Raw genomic sequence first — 26,450 nt, forward strand, 5'->3', positions numbered from 1 at the left:
CCGGCACAGGCGGCTGGTAGATTAAAAAAAGAATGTCTAAGAGACTACAGGTGGCTAAATTCGTGTATTGCCGATACAGTCTGTAGGGTTTGCAAAGTACCCCAAAGCTTTCGATGCAGGTGATTTTAGTTTTATAATGTCATGTTTTTTATTGATCCCCGTGGGGAAATTGTCTTTTTACACCTCCTCCAACTCGCTCTTTGTAGAGTAACCTGGCTACAAAGGGCAGCCACCTGTTGGGGCGCCCAGGGAGCTGGGGGTTAAAGGCCTTGCTCAAGGACCCAAACGTGCAAAGGCTGGGTTTGAACTGGTGACCTTCTAAGCACAGGCACACAGGCTTAGCCCACTGAGCCACACACTACCATAAAATGCCATAATTTGCCATAAGACCTCTTCCGTTTGCGCAAGTCAGAAAACATGACACACACATCAGACCCTGGTTGTGACTTTGACCCAGTATGTACCAGTCAACAGCACTTCTCTGTAACGCCGTTTGACATTATGATCTGGGACTAGGAATCTGCAGTGGGGTCCCTACAATTTCTGCGTAGACGTATGCATGAAATGAAACTGATAACCCAAAGGCATTATTCCAAAATGACATGCTTATGAAATATGGATGACATCTTTGACAGACTGACAAAAGAAAGCACAGCCAAATTTAGTCAATTCATTTAATATTGCATAAAATACAATTTTATCAGCTAAACATTGGGTCTTCACAAAAAATACTATGATATGAATTACACAAAAAGGCTTAATACTTCGTTCTAAAAACGTAGGCAAGGATAATAGTTGTTTCACTTTTCTTGGGCAGGGCACCTTAAAATATGGTCCGTCAGTTATGTGCTTAGTGTTTTCCACACTCCTTAAAACTAAACGTGAAGTAATTGCACATCGTTTAAATTACTTTCCTTCCAGTCTGGACCCATCAAACACAGAGGTGAGGAAACCAGAAATGTATTTTACATACCTGTAAAAAAAACATTTCAAAATTTTATTCAAGGCAATATTTGATTCAGGTTGTCACCAAGAACAAACCTACTTAAATTACAAGGGCTAAAATAGTCCCATGCAATGTTACAGAATGTTCCAATTACTTTCTAAATCTACTCATCACAAATTGAGAAAAACCCTTATTGTATATAAATGAAGCTGAAGCATAGGAGGGACCAGGTTTTAGTTACGCTTATTCTGTAATAAATGCAGCACTGCAGAGCAAAGCGTGTTTAGTCACCATTAACTCTGGATTTGATGTCCAGTACAATTAGAAATTTTGCCTAAATGTTTTGGCCTATTTCAGTGATATATATCTTTGATGAGATATTGGATTTAAATAGCCGGTAGGCATCCGACTAGCAAATTTAAATGGCCTTTGACGATGTAACTGCACGATAGTTTGTCAGATAATGAAATCATCATATGACTCCGTGAGCATGCAGGTAAGTCAGGGAATATGTTTATTAAAAACTAATTGGAGGGAGGGGCAAAGGGTTAAACACGGAGTACTTTGGAGGCTTCAATCCATATGTGCAAACTGCAATGAGATTCCAGCTCTGTGCACTACAACACACACCTTCATTAAAAGCAGTGGTCGGATTACCTCCAAGAAATCAACAACTAAAATCAAAACACCGAATCAGACGTTAAATTAGCAGCCAGATTTAGGAATTCTGACAACCCTTAAAGATAAAAAGGAAACCCATACCCTTGAAACGAACTGGAAACGCTCTCGCATATAAAATTTGCAGTAGTTGCTGGCAGCAGCACCAGACACATGTTCAGGCTTAATTACATTAGCTTACATTTCCGCTCTCTGTCAGTGCACAATTACATCAGTTTGACATGGATGAATTAAAATTGTTTGCTCCTAGGTTACCGTCACTGTTATCAGGGCACGACAACTTGTAGTAGGCAGTTTACAACTTGACATCAACAACCCTTTGGCTTTGTAGATATACAGTATGTGACACTAAGGCACAAAGGCAAAAAAAAATCTTAGTTTACACCATGATGCACTACTGAGCATAGTGCCAACTGCCAAGACGACTGCAACTCGACATCAAGGCAAACTTCTCTCTTTCCTGTTCATAAAGATTGGCACAGGAGGGGGGGTAGGGGGCAGAAAGCACTAAAAGAGTGTCACTGCAAAGTGTGGTGCTGAAAAACCTAAGTTTAAATACCTTAGACCTATAAAAAAAAAAATAAAAACACACACATTGGAAAACAGCGGAAATAGTTCTGATGTTGCGGCACAATCTAAGCAAATGCCGGTCGAACGCTTTGAATATCAACCTCTAAATCCAGACACTCAATATTCACAATAGACAGAAGTATTTAACACTGGGAAAATGTCCAGAATTACAAACCGGAACAAATTCGTAACGTTGTCTGAAACGGTACATGACACAAAGAAAACGGAAGAAGGGAATCAGTGGCTTGTTATTTTTAGGGAGAGAAGAGGAGAAAAACTACATATGAAAGGGAGATTTTAAAAGACCCCTGTGCAGGGATACAGTGGGAAAGGAAATTTTAGTCTCTTCCTGTTAAATACGACCACTGTGTTTAACGTGAATTCCTCTTGTGCTCGACTTATACGCAGACTTATATGCTAGGTGCATTTGCGGCAATGTGTCGACGCACGCCCACTAGTTAATGCTAATTTTAAATTACGAGGGGAACTTCCTCATGGTGAGCTTTGCATCGTGACATGAAAAAAGCCAGACTTGTCACTATGCCAGAAAAAATACAAAATAATAAAACCCTGCAAAAAAAAAGTCAGTTTAGTTAGGGACCTGAACGGCATGGACAGGATTAGGGGTTGATTAGCAGGCTGATAGGCACAACTGGGGCAACTATCATACGTGTGCAGGGGATGCTGGAAAGGGCCCACCGCATGTGGAGTGCAAATCTACATACATAGTTACTTGAGATGGAACAAGTAGAGTCCATCTTCTCGTGTGAGCTACAAGATAAACACGTGTGCAACAAGTCAAAAGGCTACAGACTCTCACTGACACCCCCTCCCCCCAATAAAGGAAAACCCACACTTAACCCTCTCATTTGTATACACATGCAGGTAGTTTGAGGACCATTGATGAAGTGAAGGGGGGTTGGGCTGGTTATTATTAATCCCCCACCCCCCCGTAACATTTTGCCATATAGCAGGAATGTTATATTATTACGATGCATCTCACAGTGACAAACATCGATTCTGGAGAGCAAAGGGTTTTTTTCCCCCTTTAAGAAATGCTGCCATCTGCTGAACCCAAGTGGAAGTACAACCTATTCAAATTCCCACACGATCCCCGTGTCCGCAGGATCTTCTCCTTTGCCGTCACACTGTGTCCTCGGCCATTTTGTCAGGGTCGCTGGCCTTGAGGGGCGTGTTCACGTCGTCTTCCCGCTTCTCCTTCCCGGCTCGGTCTCCGTCCTCCCCCGCCAGTTTTTCCAGCCTCTCCTCCTCCCGCTTTTCCCGCGCCAAGAGCCTGTAGTTGATGCCCATTCCCACAAACAGGAAAACGCTGGCCACCATCAGAATGATTCCGCAGCCATAGTAAGTGTACTTGTAGTCATGGTAAATGTCATTAAACCGGCCTGTGGGAATAGAACATGGTGTCAAATGCCATTATGGGTGATTCATACAACCAGCCAGGTCGTGCTGTCATCTAGATCTTCTACAAGTCCAGCGTGACATGTCCATGGACCAATGTGCAGTGAATGGTATGTCTACACACTGTGTGCCCTCTTCAGTAACCACGCGTATTTGCATGTACCATAAAAGCCTATTTGCACATACCTCAAAGCTACTGGTAACCTGCATCTAGGTGTCACCTTCACTTCTGTCTACACATTTTACATCTTTATTTACATTTTCTGTTGTATATTTACTGCTTTTATTTATGCGCCATCTTATTTACTCACTGCCACTGCCTGCACCGAAAATTCCTTGCACCTTTTGCACTTAGTGAATGACAAGATTCATATTGACTCTAAACACTAAGCCATTTAGTAGCATCGATCAAGCTATTGAAAACATATTCTAAAGGTTATGCACTTTATGGGCCAACGCAACGTCACTCACCCAGGACAGGAGGGCCCAGCAGCACGGGTCCACACTCCACGATGGTCACCAGACCCACGGCGCTGGAGAACCGCTGTGCCCCGACCAGGTCCATCAGCGTCTCGAAGAGCACGGAGCTCAGCCATCCGAAGGCGAAGCCGAAGAAGATGGAATAGATCACGAAGCCCGTGTAGTCTTCAGAAAGCGGAGCCAGCACGTGGCACACGCCGTTGTACAGGATCGATGCGGCAAAGAAGTACTGCACGCGGGGCCGGACCCATCGAGTGTTGGCCACGATTCCCATTGAGGGTCGGGCCACCATGTCCACAAAGGCCAGAATAGAGAGCAGGAAGGCGGCCTTGTCTTTGGGGATGTCTTTGCTCTTGGCGTAATTACTGAGGAAGACCAACGGGGCAAAGAGGCCGAAGAACATGATGACATTGCCGAGGAGGTAGAGCAGGAATCCCCGATGGGCGAAGAGGGAGAGGTCGATGACGGAGTTGATCCTCTGCATTAAGGTCTTCCGCTCCACGGACTTCCCATCCACCCTGGTGTTGCCCGTGTCCTGGGACGGCTCCAGAGCTGGCTTGGGTCCGATGGGCCTCATGAGGGACCCGGCCACACAACAGTTGAGCAGAAGCCCCCCCAAGATCAAGAAACTTCCTCTCCAGCCGAAATGGTCGAAGAACCAAGTGTTGAGGGGGGCGAGAGTGGACAGGAAGACTGGGCTGCCCGCCATCGCGATGCCGTTGGCGATGGGCCTCCGCTTGTAGAAGTACTTTCCGATCATGGTGAGCGCCGGGTTGAGATTGAAAGCCAACCCTAAGCCTGCAGATGTTGAAAGTAAAGTAAATGTCATGCATCAGGTAACGAAAGGGCTTGCTGAAGTCATTCAAAAATAAATTGAAAAGCTCGGCCTTCTCATGTGAATCAAGCTGTGTAAACACATGCAAAAAGAAAAAAACTTATAGGAATCTGATTTCTATAGTGAGAAGGATCTGCCATATTGCACTGATGGACATACCTCCAATCACCCCAACACAGAAGTAGAGCCCCTCCACGGTGTTGCAAAACGAGGCAGCCACCAGTCCGCTGCCGGCCAGACAGCCACCGATCATCATGATTGGACGACTGCCGTACTTGTTCACCAGGATACTGCTTATTGGACCTAAGAGGAAAGGGTGGGCATTAAATAGACAGTTTTTTTAAAAGGAAATTCTTAAGCTCTGTTCGCAGTTTGATTGTTTGACCACTTGCCTAAGATCCAAAAAAAAAAGAATATCCATCCATCCATTTTCCAAACCGCTTATCCTATTGGGTCGCGGGGGGTCCGGAGCCTATCCCGGAAGCAATGGGCACGAGGCAGGGAACAACCCAGGATGGGGGGCCAGCCCATCGCAGGGCACACTTACACACCATTTACTCACACATGCACACCTACGGGCAATTTAGCAACTCCAATTAGCCTCAGCATGTTTTTGGACTGTGGGGGGAAACCGGAGTACCCAGAGGAAACCCCACAACGACATGGGGAGAACATGCAAACTCCACACACATGTGACCCAGGCGGAGACTCGAACCCGGGTCCCAGAGGTGTGAGGCAACAGTGCTAACCACTGCACCACCATGCCGCCCCAAAAAAGAATATATATATAAAAAAAACTAAAATTTAATGAACAATAGTAAAAATTGCCTGCGGCGCTGTCCCAACATCAAAATGCAAAATGCATTCAGCATCATGGAGGTGAACAGGCCACAAGGTGGCGCTCCAACCAAGCTTAACGTGCCGCAGTGAAGAGATTGGACTGCCTAGTAACTCCTGCAAACTGCATGTCCCTGCTAATGCAGCCAAAAGTCCATTGCAGACACGGTTTGGCCTCAATCACTTTGAACAGGCAGACAACCTCAGCTCCAGGGCTTAGGACTGGTTAGTTATGTTGACTTGACAACATAGGGTTATATCCATGGCAAAAGTATATAGGTATTAAAGTAGATTGAACAACCAAAAAATGTTACAAACTTAACACGATCCAAATAAGGTGCTCAAGCTTTTGATTATTAAAAATCACTACACACTGCACCTCTTTGAGAGAGTCAGGAGCAAAGTAAGAAATTCTAATGAAATTCAAAGGAGGACAATGACAAAACGCGTTTGACAGTCAAAGGAATTTTACATGTAGATCAGTGATCCAAGGGCGTCTTTACACGAGCACTTAGTGGTTATAATGGACTCTGGTTTGAGTGCGATTCATTTGGGCAGGTGTGAACACAGTAATCGTACCCGGGAGCAGACCGAAAGAACCGTACGGGACCCTAGAGGAAGTGGACTCAGTCCGACCCCAAACAAACTCTGGAGGGGTTTGTTTGCGGTGTGACCGTGATCCGGCCGAAGGTACCAGGTGTGCTCTGCGAGTTTGAGCTAGATGGCTCCTGTAGCCGGGTGTGCTTTGCATTCTGGGATGGGGCAGAGCATGCAAACCAGTAGCGGCAGCAGCTAGGCGGAGGAGGGGAAAGGAAGCGAGGTCTTACTCGGCCTAGAAGGGAGGTGTGCTGGCTTCTTGAAATCTGGGCAGATTACTACATCTGTCAGCTCTTAAAAACCAGCTCATAAAAAGTCAAACTTTTCAAACTGTTCAGTCAATGGCTGAAGGAGAGAGGATTTGGCTGGTCGACTGAACAGTGCCAAGTAAAAAAAAAAAAAACTGAGGCACTAATATACAAGTGAGAGATGTTCACTTGCATAGCCCAGGACACAGGACCTTGATCCTGTATTTACCTTCCTGCTCCCGCTACAGACACATCTGACCAATAAGCAGAACGGAAATTCAAAACGTGGTTTGTACTGCCACATTGCTGCTTCGCTTGGATTTTTCCTGTGTGAAACTAGTTAACCGAGAGGACAACACTACAAGTTTATGAAGAAACCAAACTACACGTGAGAAAATGCCCTAAGACCTTCACCTTAAGAGTGATCTAGGCCCACGGCTTAATTTGTTCAATTTAATTGTATGTAAATTTTACGGTCCACCATCCCATCTAGGAAGTACATCAGCATATTTTCCCTTTTGCTTCCTAGGACAGGCACTTGGTCCTGCACAACTGACTAGGGTAAGTATTTAAAAGGCTGAAAAATCACTTAAAGTTGAAAAAAATAAGGTGTTAATGAAGTTGTTAACCAAGTGTCACTTGGTTCAAGAACCTCAAAACGTTTGAGGTCTGCAAGACCAGGGAATGAAACTATCAACTAGCAAACCATGAACTAAGGTGGGCGAGCCACATCTTTTGGGTGAGAACTACATGATCTCGATGACAAAAGGAGGAACTGATGCACGTGCCTTCCCAGGTCCATTCTGTGTGGAGTTTGCACGCTCTACCCAAGTTCACGTGGGTTTTCACCAGGGGCGCCTGTCTCCTCTCACAGTCCAAAAGCGTGCAGGGTAGGCTGATTGGCGTGTCTAAATTGGCCCTGTAGTTGTGCGAGTGTGTTGGGGCCTGCCCAGGGTTGGTTCCCACCTGTGCCCACTGTTCCTGGGATAGGCTCCAGTCCCCCCATGTCCCCAGTAAGAGATTAAATGGTTACAATGATGGATGAATGGGTGGATGGACGGATGGACATAACCATACATCTGAGATAGGGTCTGCAGCCCCAGATAGCTTCTCAGTGTTCCTTATTAATAATCCAAAGGTTCTCCTCCCCTTTTGGAACTCCAGCCTTTAATGCCGTTTTAAACATTACAGCAAAGAGCCGCAAGGGAAGGAAGACAAACAGCTGAACAAGCAGACTGCACACTAGTTTCACACAAACACACGTAGAAGACAGTTTTCTATAAACAGGTGGAAAATGAGCTTTGACAGGGTTAAGTGGCTGTAACGCAGCAGATTGACATTAAAGAGAAAGACTTAAGGAAGCTGCCAGGGACTAAAGAATGTAGCAGGATTACCGAGAAACTAGATAGTTTGTTGTATATGTTGTTACTGGTATGTCAAAGTCATTACTCATTTTTCCATCTCATTCAGACAGTAGCACTCAAACCTGTGAATTAAGACAATTATTAGTGTTAATGTAAATCCAGGTGCTATAAAACAGCCTAAGATTAATTCATAAACGTCTCGGGTGCTGCTTCGGAAAGTTTGCAGATACAAAAATAGCACTGGCAGAAGGGCATCACCGTAATGACAGGGTCTGAAAGAAAGATCCAAGATTAAACTGAAGCTACCATTTGTTCTGAGAAAAGAGAATCTGGGACAGTCTTCCAATAGCATTTGAGCTAATCAATCTCCAACGCCGGAGTTTTGGTTAGTTATCTTCAGCCCATTTTTTGAGTATCTTGGTAGCTGACGTGCCCTTTGAGCTTGAAGCATGCGTCCAAGACATGGCACAGCAAGACTGCATCTGTGAGTTTGTGATGCTATTATTCATGAATGAGGAAGTATTTGCATAAGGAGCGTCTCTCTCTCCCCGTGCCAATATTTAAGGTCGTGATAAGGCTCGACATTTACCTGGAAGAGGAACACTCCGCTTTCAGACGTGTGTGGGGAAAGCAAGGGAAGTGTGGATAACAACTGGGCTCTTTGCAGTCTGAGTAGCTTCCCATAAACCAGCCTCGAGTTCCGTCAAGCAAAGCAGCGGAACAGACTCCGACGTGGGAACCGCCCAGGGTGCTGCAGAACCGGAATCCACATAAAGGCACGCATGTATTAAAAACTCTGTACGTGCCGGCGACCACGGTGCTCTGCCTGGCCACAGAACGGGGGTGACAGGAGTCAGCCTACCATACCAACATACCCCGACCTGACTCATTGGCCGGATCTGTATTACATCACCCAGTGCCACCACGGGATTGGTGCTCAGGGGGTAGGGTTTAAACCACAGTCTGCAGAGCACACTTGACACAGTCATTAAGGGAGGGGGGTAAAGAAACCCGCCAAGCAAGGGCCCTCTTGGGAAAAGATGAAGTTTCAGGATAAAATGTTCCTAGACAGGATCTTTATTCACTGGCCAGCTACAAAGCTTCTTATTGACCAGGCTGTATTTCACTGCTAATGTGCGCTACTATGCCCTGGACTCTCGGGATTCGGCGGCCGCAGTCAGACCGATGCCCAGTTTCTCTCTGCTGACGTGGGGGACGCAGTGACCTTGATAGAAGCCTCGATGGCATACTTAGTTGCACAAGTAAGTACAACCGTGACAGAAGAGGGAACCTTCACCCAGTGGTGGTGTTTACCCCGACAAACCACAAGCTTATCGTAAGGAAAGAAGGCGTGGCTTAATTTTATTTTTTTTTAACTGGGGAAAAAAAAACCCATCCCCCTGAATGACACCAGTGTTCCACCTCCCAGTGGAATACTGGGTACAGACTGGGGAGTTGGGAACCTCAGTTCTAGAGGTATGGAAATTTAATCTGGATATGCATTGGTTTTTATAATTACTAATGGGATAATATACAGCTACGCAGACATTCCACCTTTTAACAAGGATATATGAAGCATATTCCCAAAAGACCCAAAAAGAATCTGTGCAAAGTCTCAGTAGAGTTGACAGTGGACACAAAGCATGGCCATTGAATAAATGTAATCTGCTCACTGGACGTACAGAAGAGGAGAGAGAGAGTGCTTTATCTTCCTGTTTTACCATCTTACTGGGTTTCAAACCTCAGCCTGCTCTCTCTCGCCGTGGGTCTGTGCTCCACAAACACGCGATTTCAGCACAGATGTGGGAGCGGCGTTTCACCGAGGGCTGTCTGGAAACCAACTGCAGAGGGCAGCGTGGCGGGGGGAGAGAGGGGGAAAACCTTCCTCAAACTGGGGGTCTCCCTTTCTGAGGCGTTTGATAAAGACTGAGGGGATACACAAAGTACATGCTAAATTCCACCTCATATTATACACAATACTGAGCAGTTTTAAAAAGGTGGCTGTACTACACAGGTCTAACACTGCTGCTCGCCAACAGTCCACAAAATCCCCCTCCTAAAGCAGTTGGGGGGGGGGGGGGGGGGGGAATCAACAAATCCAAGAGGAACGCGATAGGGGTGTGATGGTACCCAAAAAGCACAGTTCAGTATGTACCTCTTTTTTGAAGTCATGGTCTGGTACAAGTGCCAAAACAAATTGCTTCTTTTTTCCCCAAATTAAACAGGAGTTTTACGGAACAAAGCATGACCACCTTCCTTAGTCTCTCAATACAGCTGCAATCCACTAATAAAAGTAATATTTACAATATTAGTACATAAAAATAACCATTAAGATGCACATTTAGAAAATTAACTGTGCCTGATCTGTACTGTACTCACATCAGCAGCTTTCAGCTTCTTATGAAAACTTGCAACACAAATATCGGCTCAAAGAATACAGACGTAGCATAACAAGTAATATCCAGCAGCGGAAGGTCTTTAAGTACTGATTTATCTCTGTTCACCGTAACGATACACGCATGCATAGCGGTACGGCTTCATCTGCTTCTTTCAGAATGTGACTTGGGGGAAACACACACACACACACACACACACACACACACACACAAACAAACACAGAAACACAGAGGCCCCGTATTTGTCCGGTATGTGCGCCGAATTGAAACACCTGTACCGAAAACTTTCAGTACAAATGCGTGCCGTCACACCCTAGAACAACTATCCTACTTACCCCCAGCGTACATGACTGCCAGCATGATGGAGGAGATCCAAGAGACCTGGCTGCTGGTGGCTTCGAAGATGACCTCAATCTCTTTGAAGAAGACCGTGATGGACTTGGGGAAGGCGTAGGAGAAGCCGATGGAGATGAAGGCTCCCACCACGACAGCCCAACCCCAGCCACCCTCGGGAGGAGCGTAACCCACAGGTCCACCGACGGCGGGCGGCATGGCTACTCTGGCTGAGTTCTTCAGCAGGACCTCACCACCTTGTGAGGGGGAAAGAGTGAGAGCCATGAAGGGAAGCTGCCCAGAAGCACAGAAGTCATAAATATGTTAAGACCGCTGGCTTTCCAGGTGCCGAGGCACAGACATCCACAGTCCACTCGGCAATTACTGAGCAGCTATACCAGAGATGACCACAGTGCAGAAAGCCATTGACGCTTGATAAGACATCATTGAAATCAGACCGCGAGTTGCCTGAACGTCCAACAGACTACATTATCGCGGCCTTACAAGCATTCTAGATCCTTTAGACAAACAGAATTTACACATCATTACCCATTCCGAACTGCCAGGGTTTTCTGCAAGCAGCCGTTCTGTATACTTTGAATGGACTGAAACAGCTTTCTCAAACTGACAGGTCTTTTACAGCTGACTTTTTCTTGACAGGATAATACTCGGTTTCAGTCACATCACTTGTGAGGTAGAGGGGCATCCCGGTAAGCAGCACTGATAAGAGTCTATGGTAGCTGTATCATTTCACATAGTACTAGAGGTTTGGCTCAGGTAAGAACTGAAGGGGTCGGTACCTCATTGCAAGACCTCTGAAAAGTCAAGGTCACAGTAAATGCCTACGAGCGAGCCATGTTATGGTTCTCCGTCCATTCCGAGATGTTGTCCTCATACGATAAAAAAATAAATAAATTCAATAATATTCCTACGCAAAACGCAAAGCAGTCAACCTCAAGCTACTCATAAGATCCCGGTAAGGTCGACAGCCCTAGAGACCTACAAACCTACCAAAGCATTGAAGACAAGCTCCTAAACTGCCTTGTAGCCACATAATTACATGGCTTAACTGCAGTCACTGTTTAACTTCAGGTGCAATTACACTCAAATTCCAAGGAGTAGATGGCAAGCTTCCCACACCCAAAGACCATCTCCCACATTAAGTCACAGAAGGGAGCTTCTGCCGAGTGAGACAAAGCTGAACATGCGAGACGTGTGTGCGGTTTATCAGTTTATTTAAAACTGATGTCATCTGTAAACAGGCCTGGCAAACCATAGCACAAGTCCCGTTACCTTTGGTGCCTAGATTCAAGGTTCTTTACTTTTGTGCATGAGTATATTGGACATGCCATCCAGTCAGTGACACGTAACAGGATTACATGGCACAAAACAAAAGTAGACCTAACTAGGAACAGGAGAGGTATGTATTTATGGAATAAATATGAACCAGAAGGAAGAGCTGAAACAAAAAACAGTCAATCCTGCTACAACGCGACTAACGTGTTCCTGAAAAACCTTGTTTCACTAAAATTGCAATATATACAATGAGAAAAATAAGATTAGGGTAATACAACTGAACAAAATGATTTATATAAAACCAGTGACTAAAAATGTAATGATATGCTTTTTAAATAAAACATTATAATCATCTCCTATACATCCTATGAATCGTGAAAATTCCCCAATAACTGCCTCAACCGAATGTGCAAAGCTTGCTGAACTTATCAAAATGCTAAGTTACAGGAAATCACTACCATTTTGTGGCCCCACTAGATGGTGCTATTGGGTTTGCTTTGGGGCATGTTTTGAGCCCTTTTTTGGACAGAGAGCACCATCTAGTGGGGTCAAAAAATACAGCACATGGTTCAAGAAGGGTCATAATAAAAATCGTGAGTGCGCCACATCCACCATGTGATATTCCTTTATCCACCATGCAGGCAGGCAAGCACACACACAGCACAAAGTATTATGGTATGCAGAGGGCCACTGATGACAACATGGGTATAGACAGTTCACAAAAAGCAGATTAAGTACTTTTTTAAAAAACGGTGCTGTTTGACAGATTCTGAAAATAGGCAAAATTAAGACTGACCTGTGCTATGCATGGATGTACATAAAATTGCGATTCTGTTAGATTTGAAATCTAGATTCAACAGATTTGTTGAAAATAATGATTCGTTCAGCGAATCGGGCATCACCGTCCAACACGTGGGTAGTTTTTGTGTGCGAGTAGTGGTTCAGGCTAAGTTCATATCGCGTTGTAGTTTGCGTAGTGCTTCTCTCCCGACTGAAAAACACGCAAATACAAATGCGCGCGATTCTGCATTGATTAGTACACAAGTCCAATGCAATCAGATCAGAAGAGATTTACAGTGTGACACCACGGGCTGTAGCAGGCCTGACTGTATGGCTCAATAGAGGATTGGTCTAAGTCTAATATGAAATAAATAATAGAAAAGGCCGAAATAGGAAATATGGAAAAGTATTGCTGTCCCATAAAATGTGCATTTATGAGGTTGGAGTATTCTCTCCTAACCCAGGGCATGTGGGGGGGGGGGGGGGTACACGGTTCTGATTGACCTGCGTTAAAAGATGAATGAACACTCCCAAGCACTCAGAGGCTCAATCACAGTCACAGATACAGGATGATCACTTTCATCATGCAGCCCTGGCCAACAAGGATGATCATCCCAGACCTTTGTCACCAAACAGAGGGTACAGTATATACAGGGGGGAGGGGGGGTGAGGTTAGAGAAAGACAAAAGGCCACAAACTGGAAAGCAGAGATCTTCCGATCCAGCCAACATCCACAGTCAGCAGAAAGCATGTAGAGAAGCAAGAGCGAAGGTTCGCATCTCCGATGTCAACCAAAACGATTCAAATGAGGAGATAATGCTCAGAAACTGACAACCAAAACCCAAAAGCAACAAGCGGGCTGAAGTCAAGACAAAGATACTGAAGAATTTCAGCTATATGATATATCAGTCTGAGTAGTTTTGATCTCATTGGTGGTAGCGCAAGACAAATAAATAGAACACAAATATGAAAGACATTTAAGCATGACACACTGAAAACAGGGGCATAAAACAAATAACTTCAAAAATAAATCGCTGAAAAGGGGAGATTTAAAAAAAAATCGTTTAAAAAAAAAAAATGCTGTTGTAATGAAATTGAATTTGAAAAGAAAGAAAGAATTAAATGAAATTAAGTCTCCAGCCATCGCACGCACTTAGCTATAGGTTACATCCATCTATAGACTTTGAAACCAAAAGACACGAGGGGCCGGACTTCTGCCTAAAGATTGCGTAACGATAAAGGCCAACAGCCTCTGTTCTTGGGTTGCGAGAACAATAAGGTCAGTGGGGGGGGTGGCATTTTAAATAAGCTCAGCTGTACAGCAACAACCGCAGCAAGGGGGCTGTCACATGAAGTTCACATGCCTCTGTTCCTGAAGCAGCAACAGAGCAGGAGCAGTACGCCAGCTAGCACGACCCGAAATGGAATGGGGGCCGGCGCCGGTGAGCCACTTACAGAGAGGGAGGTGTGGAAATAAACAAAGGGAGCAATGCAGTGCACGACAGCCCTTGGCATAAATTAACTTCTACAACCTTAGAGGGTGCTGGGGTAGCCTGGACCCCCCATTAGATAGTGGCCTCCATGTCCAAGGACGGGGCAAGACGGTCAACCTAACATTTACAATTTACTGACAGTCCGTCACACACAAAAGCTCGACTACAGATTTGAAATGACAATGAAACAACATCTCGTTTACAAGAAATACACAAGACACCTTCTGGAAGTCTGTTTGCATGAGTTACTGGTGGCCCTAAAGCTTGCCCTTAGCTCAAGGACTCCTACCTTCCTGGAATTCACCCAAAAATGGGCGCACAGCTGTTCTCGATCAAGCTTCGAAGCTGGAACACGCACACAGCCACAGTGGATTTGCGATTTGTCCAGGAAACCCGGAGATAGAAGCTGCACAGCCCCCAGGAGCAGAGGATTCTTCTAGACAAAGTCCAACCAGGTCCACCCTTGGCCAGCAGTGGCAGATAACCCTCAGATAATGAGCTCAGACCATAGCAGAACCCCTCTGACACACTGAATGACAACAGCGTGCAGAGCTTCACCTTTATAGTCCTTCAGAGGCCCAACACAGTGAGACCGGGCAAGTTCACACGGACAGCCATTGGCTGCCTTCAGGCCCCTCCTACTCCTGACCGCACCCCTTCGTGTCAATAATAAGGCTGTGAATCGGCCCTGACCTCACACTTTGATCCAGTTGTCTCAAGTGCCTGGTTCAATTCAAATATTTTGCCAAAATAATGTCTTTAGAACAATACTGTGAGAATCAATACATTGATTTACTAATGTTTGACAATGTTAATGTTTATTTAAACAAAGTGCACTATAGTACACTTAGAACTATAGTTTCAGCTCAACAAAACCAAACAGATGCAGTCAGATAAGCAATATCACAACACTATCAGCAATGTAATACACCAAGGCAGGTTCTCTTACTGACACCATGATCACTCCCCTAGTGCATACACATAAAAGTGTGTGCAGTGATCAGCCAGTCACATAACCATGGGTCGCTACATGGCTACGCATTTCATCCTGTCAAAACCCATGTGACATCCCTTTGTCCATCACTTCTACTCACACTCACAATGCAGGGTTAGGGAACACAAAGGTGTTAGCATATTAGCAGAGCGACATCCATGTTTATTTATAATTACACCATTCGGAGGAAAAAGGCCAGAAAAAATGGGCTAAAAGCTATAAACGATGACAGACGTGTCCAGTGACGTCTGCTCTACGGAACGGACCATGGAGACAATGCACTCCACTTCCAATCTATGCGTTTCTATACATCTTACTAGTAACTGCACTGCATCCATTCACCACCAGCGACTAAGCGAACCACAGCTAGTGAGCTCGAAGAGCACAATGTGCAAGAGTAGCTATCAACTTAAAAGGCGGAACCTCATTACAGCAGAGATGGCCGCATCATTCATAAAGACGACTTGGCATACACCGCAGAAAGTCTCCAAACACAAAAATGACCAGTGTCTCAGTCTGCGGACAAAGGTCTGTGGAAATAATATACAGCCGGAAAACCGAATATGGAACGTAAAGCTACCGTGGCCACAGGATTTTCAAGGACACGCCACTGGGCGCTCAGGGAAGCCCATACGCCGGCCGACTTACGCTCATACTTCAGATCACTAATTTCACTTCAAAACAAGAGGCAGATTAAGTGAAAATTTAGTGAAAATAGATTTTCAATGTCAAGGAAAAGGCTTAAAATGACTCGGTCGATATCTGGATTTAGGGAAATCGATACAGAATCATCAAAAACTAGTATTGAGATAAATCACAATCAATTTTTCTCCCCCTCCCCAAGGTGTGAAGTGGCGGGGGGTGGGGGGTAGCCATCTAATCATCATATCCAATTAAGTCCAATACCAAAAACATTTATTTGGGAGAGACTTATCTGATGCAGGAGTATAACTGAGAAAATAAGGTCAGCAAATCCCTTGAGCGGTTATGGGTTAAGGGACATGCTCATTGGCAGTGCGATTTCACCATATTTTGGGTATGAACCAGCGATCTATCTTCCAAAGGCTGCTGGCATGCTAACCCACTGAGACGAACCCAAACAAGGTGAGCCTGCACAGCATGTCCCAGACAACAAAAGGGGGGTCTGGTCATTGTTCTCAGGAGACTTTGTAGGACCTAACTAGAGATGGTGGTTTTGATCTTTAAGCTTCTTCGTCAGATAACCACAAAATCCTGAGAATCCTACTTCCTCTGACGATGGAGGAAGGAGGGGTGTGTTTGTCCAAACATAAGCCAGACACCAGGCTCCTTTTCGGCATCCACCTCTCCCCACCCCCACCCGGCATGCATTTTGCAATCTTGCCCTTTTCGGGGAGGATGTGGACGAGTGCGTGACCCGAGGGACTCCTCCCGACACACCGGACGGGAGGTACGGAAGAGTGGTCCCACGAACCTTGACATCCATGCTCTCACTTGGCCCGAGCTTCGCAAGACAATCCAAAGTTCTTTCACATAACCGACTCAGCCTAGGAACTTCTGAGGTAGGGAAAGCACAATATTTATATTTACAAATATACATTTGAGAAAGTATGATCAGACGGTCCCTGGAAAAGGGTAAAGGTGAAGTCACCCTGCTAACCTGGGGATTTAAACCTACAACCTTCTGGTCACAGGCACACGGTCCCATTGGGCCTCATAACATCCCCAGCTGGTTAGTCCCTTCAGTATTCATAAGTGAAGAGCACAAGTTGGGCCAACTTGCACGGAGACAATTAATTACACGTTTTCGCCCAAATCAAGAGGCAAACAGTCCATTCAAATAATTCACACGCATCTCTTCTCCACAACCAAGGCACAGGGACAGATCTTAGTGGAGGGCACCGAACAGAGAAGGAGAGTAACCCAAACCATTCCCCCATACATCTCAAACATTTTTTGGGGGGGACAAGTCATAAAGGTGCAAGACGGTCTTAAGGTTGGGATCTTCTGCTGGCAAAAGGTGCTACTGCAGGTTAAGCTGCCGTCAAGGAACAAAGAGCTAAACAATAAAGTGGAGCCAACACCCTGATGTCACGTGCAGAACAAACAGCTGCACCCAACATGCGCTGGAAAGCGACACTGAACAGGCCACTGTAAAACACCTCAAGAAGCTCTCAGTTCTTCAGAAGGTGAGCCAAATCCAGCACCCTGGGGACTCCGGGGTGTGACCAATGGCGGCGTTTACCAGCAATCTAACACGTTTATATGGGGCCCCTGAGGTCTGAGGAGCCCCCTACTGGCCACAGCCACTACACATTGATTTATTTACCGTCACTGGCCATTATAGTCCAGAATGTGTTTTCGGTCTAAATGTGTATTAACCCTGAGTACAGTATCGATTAGGGCTGGTTATCGGCACAGTTACCCTGATTCAATTCTGATTCACAAGCGAATGATTTGATTGAATCAGATTGGAATAAAAGATTCAAATACTATATCAGCAGCTTTTCCATATTCAGAGTGACGCTTAAAAATCTCTAAATGGAGCTTGAGTTCAGAAAGGCAATTTCACTGGACAGGAATTGTGGAAACTCAAAGGGCAAAAGCCTCTCATATCAAAATCTTTAAAAAACAAAACCAACCCATCTCTTCCAAAGCACAAAAAATTACTTCTGACTGAAAAGGATAACTGATCATAAAACACAGGCAAGTCTAAACTCACATACCATGTTTCAGAAGAACTTTACCGCAAAGATGTGGGCCAAGTCAAATTACAGAAGACATAAAGGTCTTGTCTGCGGCTGGGAACTGATTCTTTTTAAATTTACGTTAAAGAGACATTCACTAATGCGCAATTATATGTATATATAAAAGCCACAAAACACTGCAGCGGTAACCTTGCAGAACAAAGCAATGTAACTGGTACCATTGCGGCGAAAACATACAAAGCATGACAATTTATTCTTGTACTTACCCGTGAATACACCAAGATACCTTCTCCTCACTTTCACTTGTACCCAGCCAAAAATAACACTCTATAGACTGCGCTGCTTTCATTTGCCAGCGTTACCCATGACTTTGGGGGAGAAAAAAAATAAAATAAAAATAAACTCAAATGACAGAATGCTATATCCAGTAACATCAGTTCTCTTTTCATTGAAATGAAAAGCAAAAAAATGTATAAAAAACATTATTTTGCGTCACTGTAAAGAGGACACTGCGTATGACCGGCATGACAAAGCCCAACGTGACTTGACTTGCTTGCATTCATATGATGGAATACATGACTGACGATGCACCAAGATGGCAGCGCAAGACAACTGCACAATACTATTGTAACCCCGGTTACGGAGAAAGTAGCGCTACCTATACGATAACAGGACCAATACAAGTAAAATTCAGCAAAAACATTTTCAAAGTTGGGGGGGGGGGGGGATAAAGCAAAAATTATTAATTTCGGCATTTCGTTAATGGATACTGAATCATCAAAACCAGGATTGTGATAAAGATTTTCACCCACCCCCAATATCTATCCGCTTCTCAAAATCTGCTTCCATTTCCATTTAAAAGGGCCCCAACACCACAAATACCTCACACCTCCACCTTCCGTGCTGACAACTACTGAGCCCTAAAATAGAACACACGCATAACTACATAAAATTCACTGCAATTTGACTATTCTGCCTACATTAAACTCGCGTTTTGTGGCAGACACAGCTGTGGGATTTTAATTACCGGCTACAGTGGGATTCAAGTAGGAGTCCTCCTAGGAAGGGCACTGGAAACAGGGCCAGCCTGGTTCCAGTGTACATGCAACACTGGCTAAACAGTCTGGCGCCGGCGGGAAGGCAAGGTGACCACCTGGAAATGCATCTGCGCGTGTCCAGTAACTGGCCACATGCCATGTTTGCAAATCGGGTTTTAACAGGCAGCCCCACGAGACAAAATTTAGAAAAAAGCTTAGCTAGCATATGCTACTATGAGTAAGCAACGTTTAAAGAGCAACACACTAGGGACCCAGCAAAGAAGTACCCAGGGCCTACGATCTTTTATGCTACTTGTGTGTGAAATACATATGGAGTACAAGGTTAACATAAAGTGCAGCTCAGAAATGTTAACGCAGGATAACAAATAGTTTTCCTCCAAGTCACACTGAGCAGACGGTTCGAGGGGATGTGGAGATCTTAGGAGACTCAAAATCAGAATGCTGGGCGCATGCGGAGGCCCCTCAGGCTTCATGAAGGCTGGAGACGGCCTTAATTCCCTTGTTCCATGCATGGTTTTCTGCCTTTGATGTGAGAAGAATCTCCTCCAGCCTACGCCATCCATGAAGAGCAGCTCTGTAGAAAAGCGCCGGCATGCCGACCTCACGAAGCAGGAGGTCACGTTCTGCAGGCCAGAAGCACACCCTGCCGAGCTGGGGCCAGACGTCAACTTCCCACTCAGTATGATGCAGGCAAGGCCATGAAAGAAGCCCGCTTCCTCTGATCTCATCATGGAGAACCACGCATCTCCTAGCAGACTAGCTTAGCATTGGCTACCTGCAAACAAAGATCTGACCAGCTGGCCTGAGCCAAGCTCCTCAAACATATGGGGTGGGGGCAGGGCAGAAAGGAATGAATAAGAAATATTTAGGTTCTTTAATAATTTAACACGCGCGCGCGCGCGCCCCCCCCCCCCCACACACACACACACACACACACAAAACCGTGTTTCACTTCTGCATGCGCATAGACATTTAAAAATTCTCTACCAACAACAAAACACTTAATGTGCCATCATTCATGGCAAACCGTTCTTGGGACGGACTGAACTTTGCTCAACTGTGGCTGCATGACAAACAGGGGCCTATTTAATCTCAACCCATGTGCAGGCAACTTCATCATCCAAGTCAGTGTTTCCCAATCTAGTCCACTATTCAGTATTTGTGATTGGCTGGGAGCAGCGAGGGAGCAAAAACGTCAGCTGTCCGGGGTTCCCCGAGGACCGAGCTGGGAAACACTGATCCAAGTCTTTCAAAGTGTGTTCACAAAGAATTATATGGTCATTATATGTGACCCATCACCACAAAATGAGTCTTAAGTCGCACTGGTAGAAATACACCCATAAGACTCATTTCGTGGTGATGGGTCACATATGCAAATTACGTGCCCAAATGTTTGAAATTAACTTTAAAAATTTGAAAACAACTTATTCCTAGCCCCCACTGTGAGGCTAACGGGGAGGATGTGGGGTAGATAGCCTGGCTTTTTAAATGCTTCAGACGGTTCGTTTGGTTTCCACAGTCGTCGAAATCCACACAATCACCCGTAAGCAGTACTTACACAATGGGTAAGGAAGATCATTTGGACATTGGGAATCTCTCCCCTGAGCTCAATTCAAATCAAGGCATCTCACAAAAGGCTGACTTCATGGGAATAGTTATGAGGTGAATGACTGAAAGGTCCCACCTGGATTTAACTGCCTTGCAGAGATATGCGAGATAACAGATCTGTCCTTCATAGCTAAACCGGGGAGGAAAATACACATTTAGAAGCTGCTTTTATCCAAAATGACATTTAATTTGGAGAAAGCAGGGTCAAATGGCCCTTGGAGCAATCGATTGGATAGGGGCAGTCTTACGCAGGGGCCCACACAGTGACCCGGGGACTCAAACCTGCAGCCTTCCGATAACAAGCGTCGGAGGGACACATCAGCCCTCCAGTATTAGACAAGCTTACCTGATCAACCTTTGACTGGGCATATAAGAGTCTTAGAAAGTGTGCTGCCTCTGTACTATCACTACTTACAGGGTCAATTTCACACTGCATCCTACTACAAGAACTGGAAATCGCACCGGGGGATTGGGGGGGGGGCTGGATCGCAGTGCCTTCTGGGTCCTCTGATAACTTTTTTGCCAAGACCCAAAAGGGAAGACAATGCAATTCCGAAAGCGGAGTAATAAACAGCGAGTGGAAGAGCAGAGTGTGACAGAAGGCAGGAAGCATGAAAGATGAGTGTAGAGATGCTCACACGCCCTGACGATGCGGGACGGCGCTTTGCAATCGTGCCTCGGAAAACTTCCGCCGTATTGGGGGATATTTCTTAGGATTTGTTCCAGTTCGCGAGAACAGGTCGCTTCCCAAAAAAGGACATCCAGTAAGACTAAGGCACCAGCATCAGAATCTAAAATGTGGAGCCAACAACCTACTATCTAAACAAAAACACTGAATCGTACTAACTGGGGGAGAAAGAGAACTCATCGTTATCCAGTCACCACCACCAACTTACCTGTCTAGTATGACATCGTTAATTTAAACAAGGGCCAAATTTAACACTGGTAGGACAATCTTTGGCTACAGATCCCAGTTCCATTCTGGCCTTAAACCTAGATGATTAAATTCCCTACCTTACATTAAAGTTATGATTTTCTTCCGTAGTGCATATGATTTACGTTTGATTTTGTTCAATTCGTGGCCGAGTGGGAGTTTAGTCCGCAAATTCTGAAACTGGGCAGAGGAATTAAGGATCATGAAAAAGTATTTACACCATTTGATTTCATAAGAAACCCACAGACTGCCAACTGATCTCCCTGACAAGGCTGTACCCCTGAGAATCATGAAGCAAAAATTATTACGTAAAAAGTTCTCCCCACAATTCCCTTCACCTACACGGTTAAGACATAAGTGACATATTTTGCCTTTAAACATAAAGGTAATAATCAACCTTTTTGAAGTAACACTCACCTAACCCTAACCCTACTGTGTCATTTGATCCAGCTTTGACAAAGACCTTTTTTAAGCCTCTATACCCCTGATCAGAAGGCTGCTAGTTCAGATCCCATGGCTTCAAACTGTTGGACGCCCCAGACCCTTAACCCCAATTGACTGACCGTCTCAATCATAGGTCGCTCTGGATAAGCATTTACTAGATAAACAAAATGTAAGCACACCGGTGGATCTGATTGGTCAATCCAAAAGGTAACTCCAGCTCTGTGGACATGTAAATAACTAATGAAATGAAAGCAGTCACAGTACTGTAGAACTGGTATGCACCAGCTGGGTATGAACTATAGGGTGCTTGCAAGAACTGGGCTGAGAACCACAGGCTCACACTGTTAAACTACAATACTCAGCTCCATTGGAAGATTATCCTTAACCCCCTTCCCCCGCTCCCAAAAGCGCCAACTATGCAGCTAGCATTGCAGGTTATATAGGAAGGATCTTAACATGCCAATGAGGAGCTGACACTTGACTTTAGCCTGTGGAGGGACACAAATCCAACCACGGACAAGCTCTCTCCACAGGAATTCCATAACTGACATCTGGAAGGCCACCTGGAATGGGCGTCACTCACTGCCGAACTCAGAGATTCCCAGGGCTCAAGGGAAGTGCGAGTTTAAAGGGGGGGGGGACTGCAACACAGCTAGAAAACCACATTTTAAGGAGGCGCTGTATGGCTCAGCATGCCTGAGGTCAGACGCAGTTGCAGATTCAAATCCTATGGACAACACAATAGTTGGGTCCTTAACCTGACCGAACAAAAGCTCCAGGGTGCTGGAAGGAGAGTTGACCCAGCACCCGGACCCCACGCTTCATTTGCGCCTCTAGTGGTGAGGGCTATATCAATATTACACAGAACCCTCAGTTCAAGACCTCAGACCTATTTATTGTACTTCATATCCCACACTTGGCTTAATAGGTGTATTATGTGTGATGTCATATCTAATAGTGTTCGTAGACCAATTTTTCTATATCGCATTCTAGTAATTTCATCTTTTCATTTTTAATTATTATATTATGCACGAAACACGAAAGCGCAAAGTGGACACCGGGCGTCCCGGCGCGTCTGCATACGCCGTCACTAAAAATCACTACTCGCCATGATTCGGACAGACCTTCCCTAAGCCTATCTGACCTTGACGAGTCCTGATTCGACCTCACAACGTTGTCCGCGATGCGGGCGCCGCACGCAGGACTGATCATTCGTTTCGGGAGCGGACGCACGGCGCTCCTGCCCAGGACTGAGGCCAGAGACCCCGCATCCCCGTCTAAGGAAAGGCTTCCAACAGTCGCCTCCTGTTGATTAATAATGGCTTCGCCCCCCCGGTTACTGATATCAGGGCTGCCGACTCTAACGCACGCTTACGTAAGAAACCTTAAAGGAATAATATCAATTTAACGTAATACCCATATCAATCGCGCTGGAGTATTTTGCAAACCCTACAGAATATTTACATGACAGTAAAACTCACATACATGTGAATGCATGTTCAGTCTTGTCTCTAACTGAAAATCTCACTCCAGCCTGCTGACCAAAGTTAACAACCCAGCTGATATTAAACATCAAATAAATCCGGAATAAACCACATTGGATTATGACGCGTGGACTGCGTTAGTTTTCCATTACATCGAAACGCTAAACATCGTTAAACTTATTACAATTGTACAACTAGCCTAAGCCTGCAATTAAGACCAAGGACTTGTACAGGGTATTATTTCATTATAGATGTATAGATATGACCTCGCAGGAAGTGCAAAAGCGAAGGCTTTGCATCGCCCTGAGACCACAGACCCCATCCGGACACACATTTCCATCTACAACCCATCATACTGTGAAACTGCTTTGATGCTCAAAATGCTGCAGAAACCCACAAGGGTCAAACTTAACCGTGTTTTATTTTTATGCGCTAGTTTAACTTTACGATCTACAAACACCAACAACCAGTGCCTCACAACCCTACCTGGCAGTGATCGGGGGTACCCCCCTACCCCCAATAGCAAACGGTCATTCAACCAATGTAGAGTCAATGTTAAAATGCCAGAACGTACAATTCTGACAATCCCCTCCCATACGCGACCTGATAAAATGCTGGGTGATGAAACAGATTAACTTAGATCATGTTAACTCCGGCCGACATTTAATTAAAAGCAGGCGCCTGTCTAACTTATTACTACACACACGTCGAACTCAAACCTCCATCCAAAGCCCCCAGACGTCAGTATTTAAGGTATAATGTTTGATTAACTGCAGATGGAGTGCGGGCCGTTTAAATGACAATTTCATCAGTGAGTGTTTGACGGCTTTGGGGGTGTAACGCTTATTTCGAGTCAAGCAACGCAGTCCCACTTAAAATGCAATGCCCAAAATATTCTGCGCAAAACGATTTTTGAAAAAGATCCATGAGTGGAGTGAAGTGGAGTGAAGTGGTGACCCCCCCCCCCAAGTCACTATTACGGCCGGTCGCTCACATGCATGAAGTGGCTCCTAGAAAAAAAAAGGCTCCTGATTGCGGCACACGTAGAAAACAACAGAACTACTTTTAATGTCCAAAAGTGAGCAGAGAAAAGTCAGCTTTGTTCCCAGTAAGCCATCTTAAGGGAAGACTTTAATAGATCCCACGTGCGCTCCGGGACGAGCAGAGTCCAGACGCGCACCTCGGTGCGGCCACGTAGAGACCAAGGACCGGGCTTTCATTACAAAAGATGTGGCGGTAAATTTCGGGTTACAATGTACTGCAAACGATCAGTCAGTAACAAGCAGCCTGCTATAAGTGTATGGTTTCTGGACATGTGAGACGCACAGCGGTGACGGGGCGGGTGAACGTGAAATAAAAGATCAGTGTCTGAGTTTGGTAACCCTGCCCAGTTTACTACAACTTCGAAAACTGGGTCAGAACATCATGAACTACAACTTAATACCCTCATCAGAAGTTTGCCTCCAAACGCGTGGTATTGAGTGGAAAATGCTGCAATTATAAAATCACTAATAACTAAACCAGCAATATAAATTATACTATTTTGAACACGTGGACATTATGGTACCATTCCCGGAGTCGAATGGATTGTTAGTAAGCCTATATAGTATGCAGTAAAAGAACCTTGTGTATGGAAATTAACAGCGATCCTAAGATAAATGGTACAGCGTCGTTCTCCGTAATACTGTCAGGAAAGCTGCAGATTCACTCACCTTTAAACTTAAGTATAATCGGTTTATTTTCACTCCTTTTTCTATGTCCTGCACATCCGTGACCGAACGCCAGCAAAGTCCAGGGGATGTGGGAGTTCTGACTAGCTTCGGCGGAGCCGCTGCGCATGCGCAGAGCGCTTGTAACGTTAAATGGGTCTTCCCAGCCCCTGGACGACCCCCCAGGGGGCCGCGATTACTGCAAGCAGACCTGTTTCGCAAGTCGCTCACGAAACAGACGGAAAATGGAAAGGCATGTCATCTCGTGCGAAGCACATTCAAGATTCAAGAAGTTTATTCGTACAGAGTTGTACACATACAATTTTATGTGTTCACATATAGTGAAATGTAACCCTGATCACCCGAGTGGCTGTGCATGATAAGAGAATGATAATATATATAAAAAGAATAATATAAAATAAAAAAATACATGAGATATGTTTAGCTGTGCATATATAGTCAATACATAAGTGATAAGGTAAAAGTGGTAAGTGATGTTTGCAAAAGTGTAATTTTTCTCCAGCAGACAGATGCAAAAAAATCTCACTTTGCGTTTAAAATCGTTCACGAGAGATCGGTGTGATCTTCCATCTCCGCGCCATACAACGAGATCCTTGGTAGGAGCAGGAACGCACATCCACTATTCGCACCCTGAACTGTCCTACCCCATACTTTCTGTGTGCAATTGATATTCCTTTATTTATTTCTTTTACTGAAATCCCCCGATAATACGATAAGATTCCAAGAAAAGAGAATAAGAATACAATTGGTTCAAATGATATACAGGACAATTCAGTCCCGCCCAGCAACTTGATAAAACGTTTTTGCAAGCGCAGCGGGTGCTGACATTGCCGTTTAACATCGCCTTTGAACGTATAGGAATGACAGGAATAATTTAACTCGGAAGGAAGCTGACGAATTTCTTTTCTCTGGAGGACTTTAGTTTATGGCATTTCTGGCCGATTTTTAGTTTGACCTAAACTTATTTTTTTCATACATACAGTGGCGTCACAAATCTGAGACCTCTAGTAAAAATGTTTCTGTTTTGTATTGATGTGTAATTAATTTAATACGAACGTTTCCAAATGATATCTGAGTGAAAAGTTGAATCTTGCAAAAAATTAGAAAACAAAAATGAATTACAGAATTCTTTAGCTTTCGGCGTGCCTCCCCTTTTTTTACTTTAGTGACAGTGTGTTTGTGGAAAACCTGATGAGCCGTGCTGCCCCAGTGTGACTTGAGAATGTTCCAAAGATCATC

The 26,450-nt window shown here is 44.9% G+C and overlaps 1 protein-coding gene across 5 annotated transcripts; it reads right to left on the reverse strand.

The window, feature by feature from the left end:
- Positions 1–660: 660 nt before the first annotated feature.
- On the reverse strand, positions 661–25,302 carry LOC125713210 (monocarboxylate transporter 1-like). 5 transcript variants are annotated; one of them, XM_048984178.1, is made up of 5 exons: positions 25,194–25,302; positions 10,706–10,960; positions 5,088–5,231; positions 4,085–4,891; positions 661–3,597 (listed from the first exon to the last, which is right to left on the reverse strand). In XM_048984178.1, the coding sequence occupies exons 2-5, from the start codon at positions 10,920–10,922 to the stop codon at positions 3,338–3,340; spliced, it is 1,428 nt and encodes a 475-aa protein (XP_048840135.1). In that variant the 5' UTR covers positions 10,923–10,960; positions 25,194–25,302; the 3' UTR covers positions 661–3,337. The 5 variants fall into 5 exon arrangements, with proteins under 5 accessions (XP_048840135.1, XP_048840137.1, XP_048840134.1 ...); XM_048984180.1 differs by lacking the exon at positions 25,194–25,302 and adding an exon at positions 23,106–23,298; XM_048984177.1 differs by lacking the exon at positions 25,194–25,302 and adding an exon at positions 14,562–14,820.
- Between the last annotated feature and the right edge of the window lie 1,148 nt (positions 25,303–26,450).

The sequence above is a fragment of the Brienomyrus brachyistius genome, chromosome 18 (genome assembly GCF_023856365.1).
Source record: "Brienomyrus brachyistius isolate T26 chromosome 18, BBRACH_0.4, whole genome shotgun sequence".
NCBI lineage: Eukaryota > Metazoa > Chordata > Actinopteri > Osteoglossiformes > Mormyridae > Brienomyrus > Brienomyrus brachyistius.

Excerpts from the sequence above, each read along its gene's own strand:
- LOC125713210 (XM_048984178.1), bottom strand. The coding sequence starts at position 10,922 with ATGCCGCCCGCCGTCGGTGGACCTGTGGGTTACGCTCCTCCCGAGGGT. Across the intron at positions 5,232-10,705 it reads GGCAGTCATGTACGCTGGGG|GTCCAATAAGCAGTATCCTG; the intron begins GTAAGTAGGATA and ends CTTTCCTCTTAG. Across the intron at positions 3,598-4,084 it reads GCTGGGCCCTCCTGTCCTGG|GCCGGTTTAATGACATTTAC; the intron begins GTGAGTGACGTT and ends CTATTCCCACAG.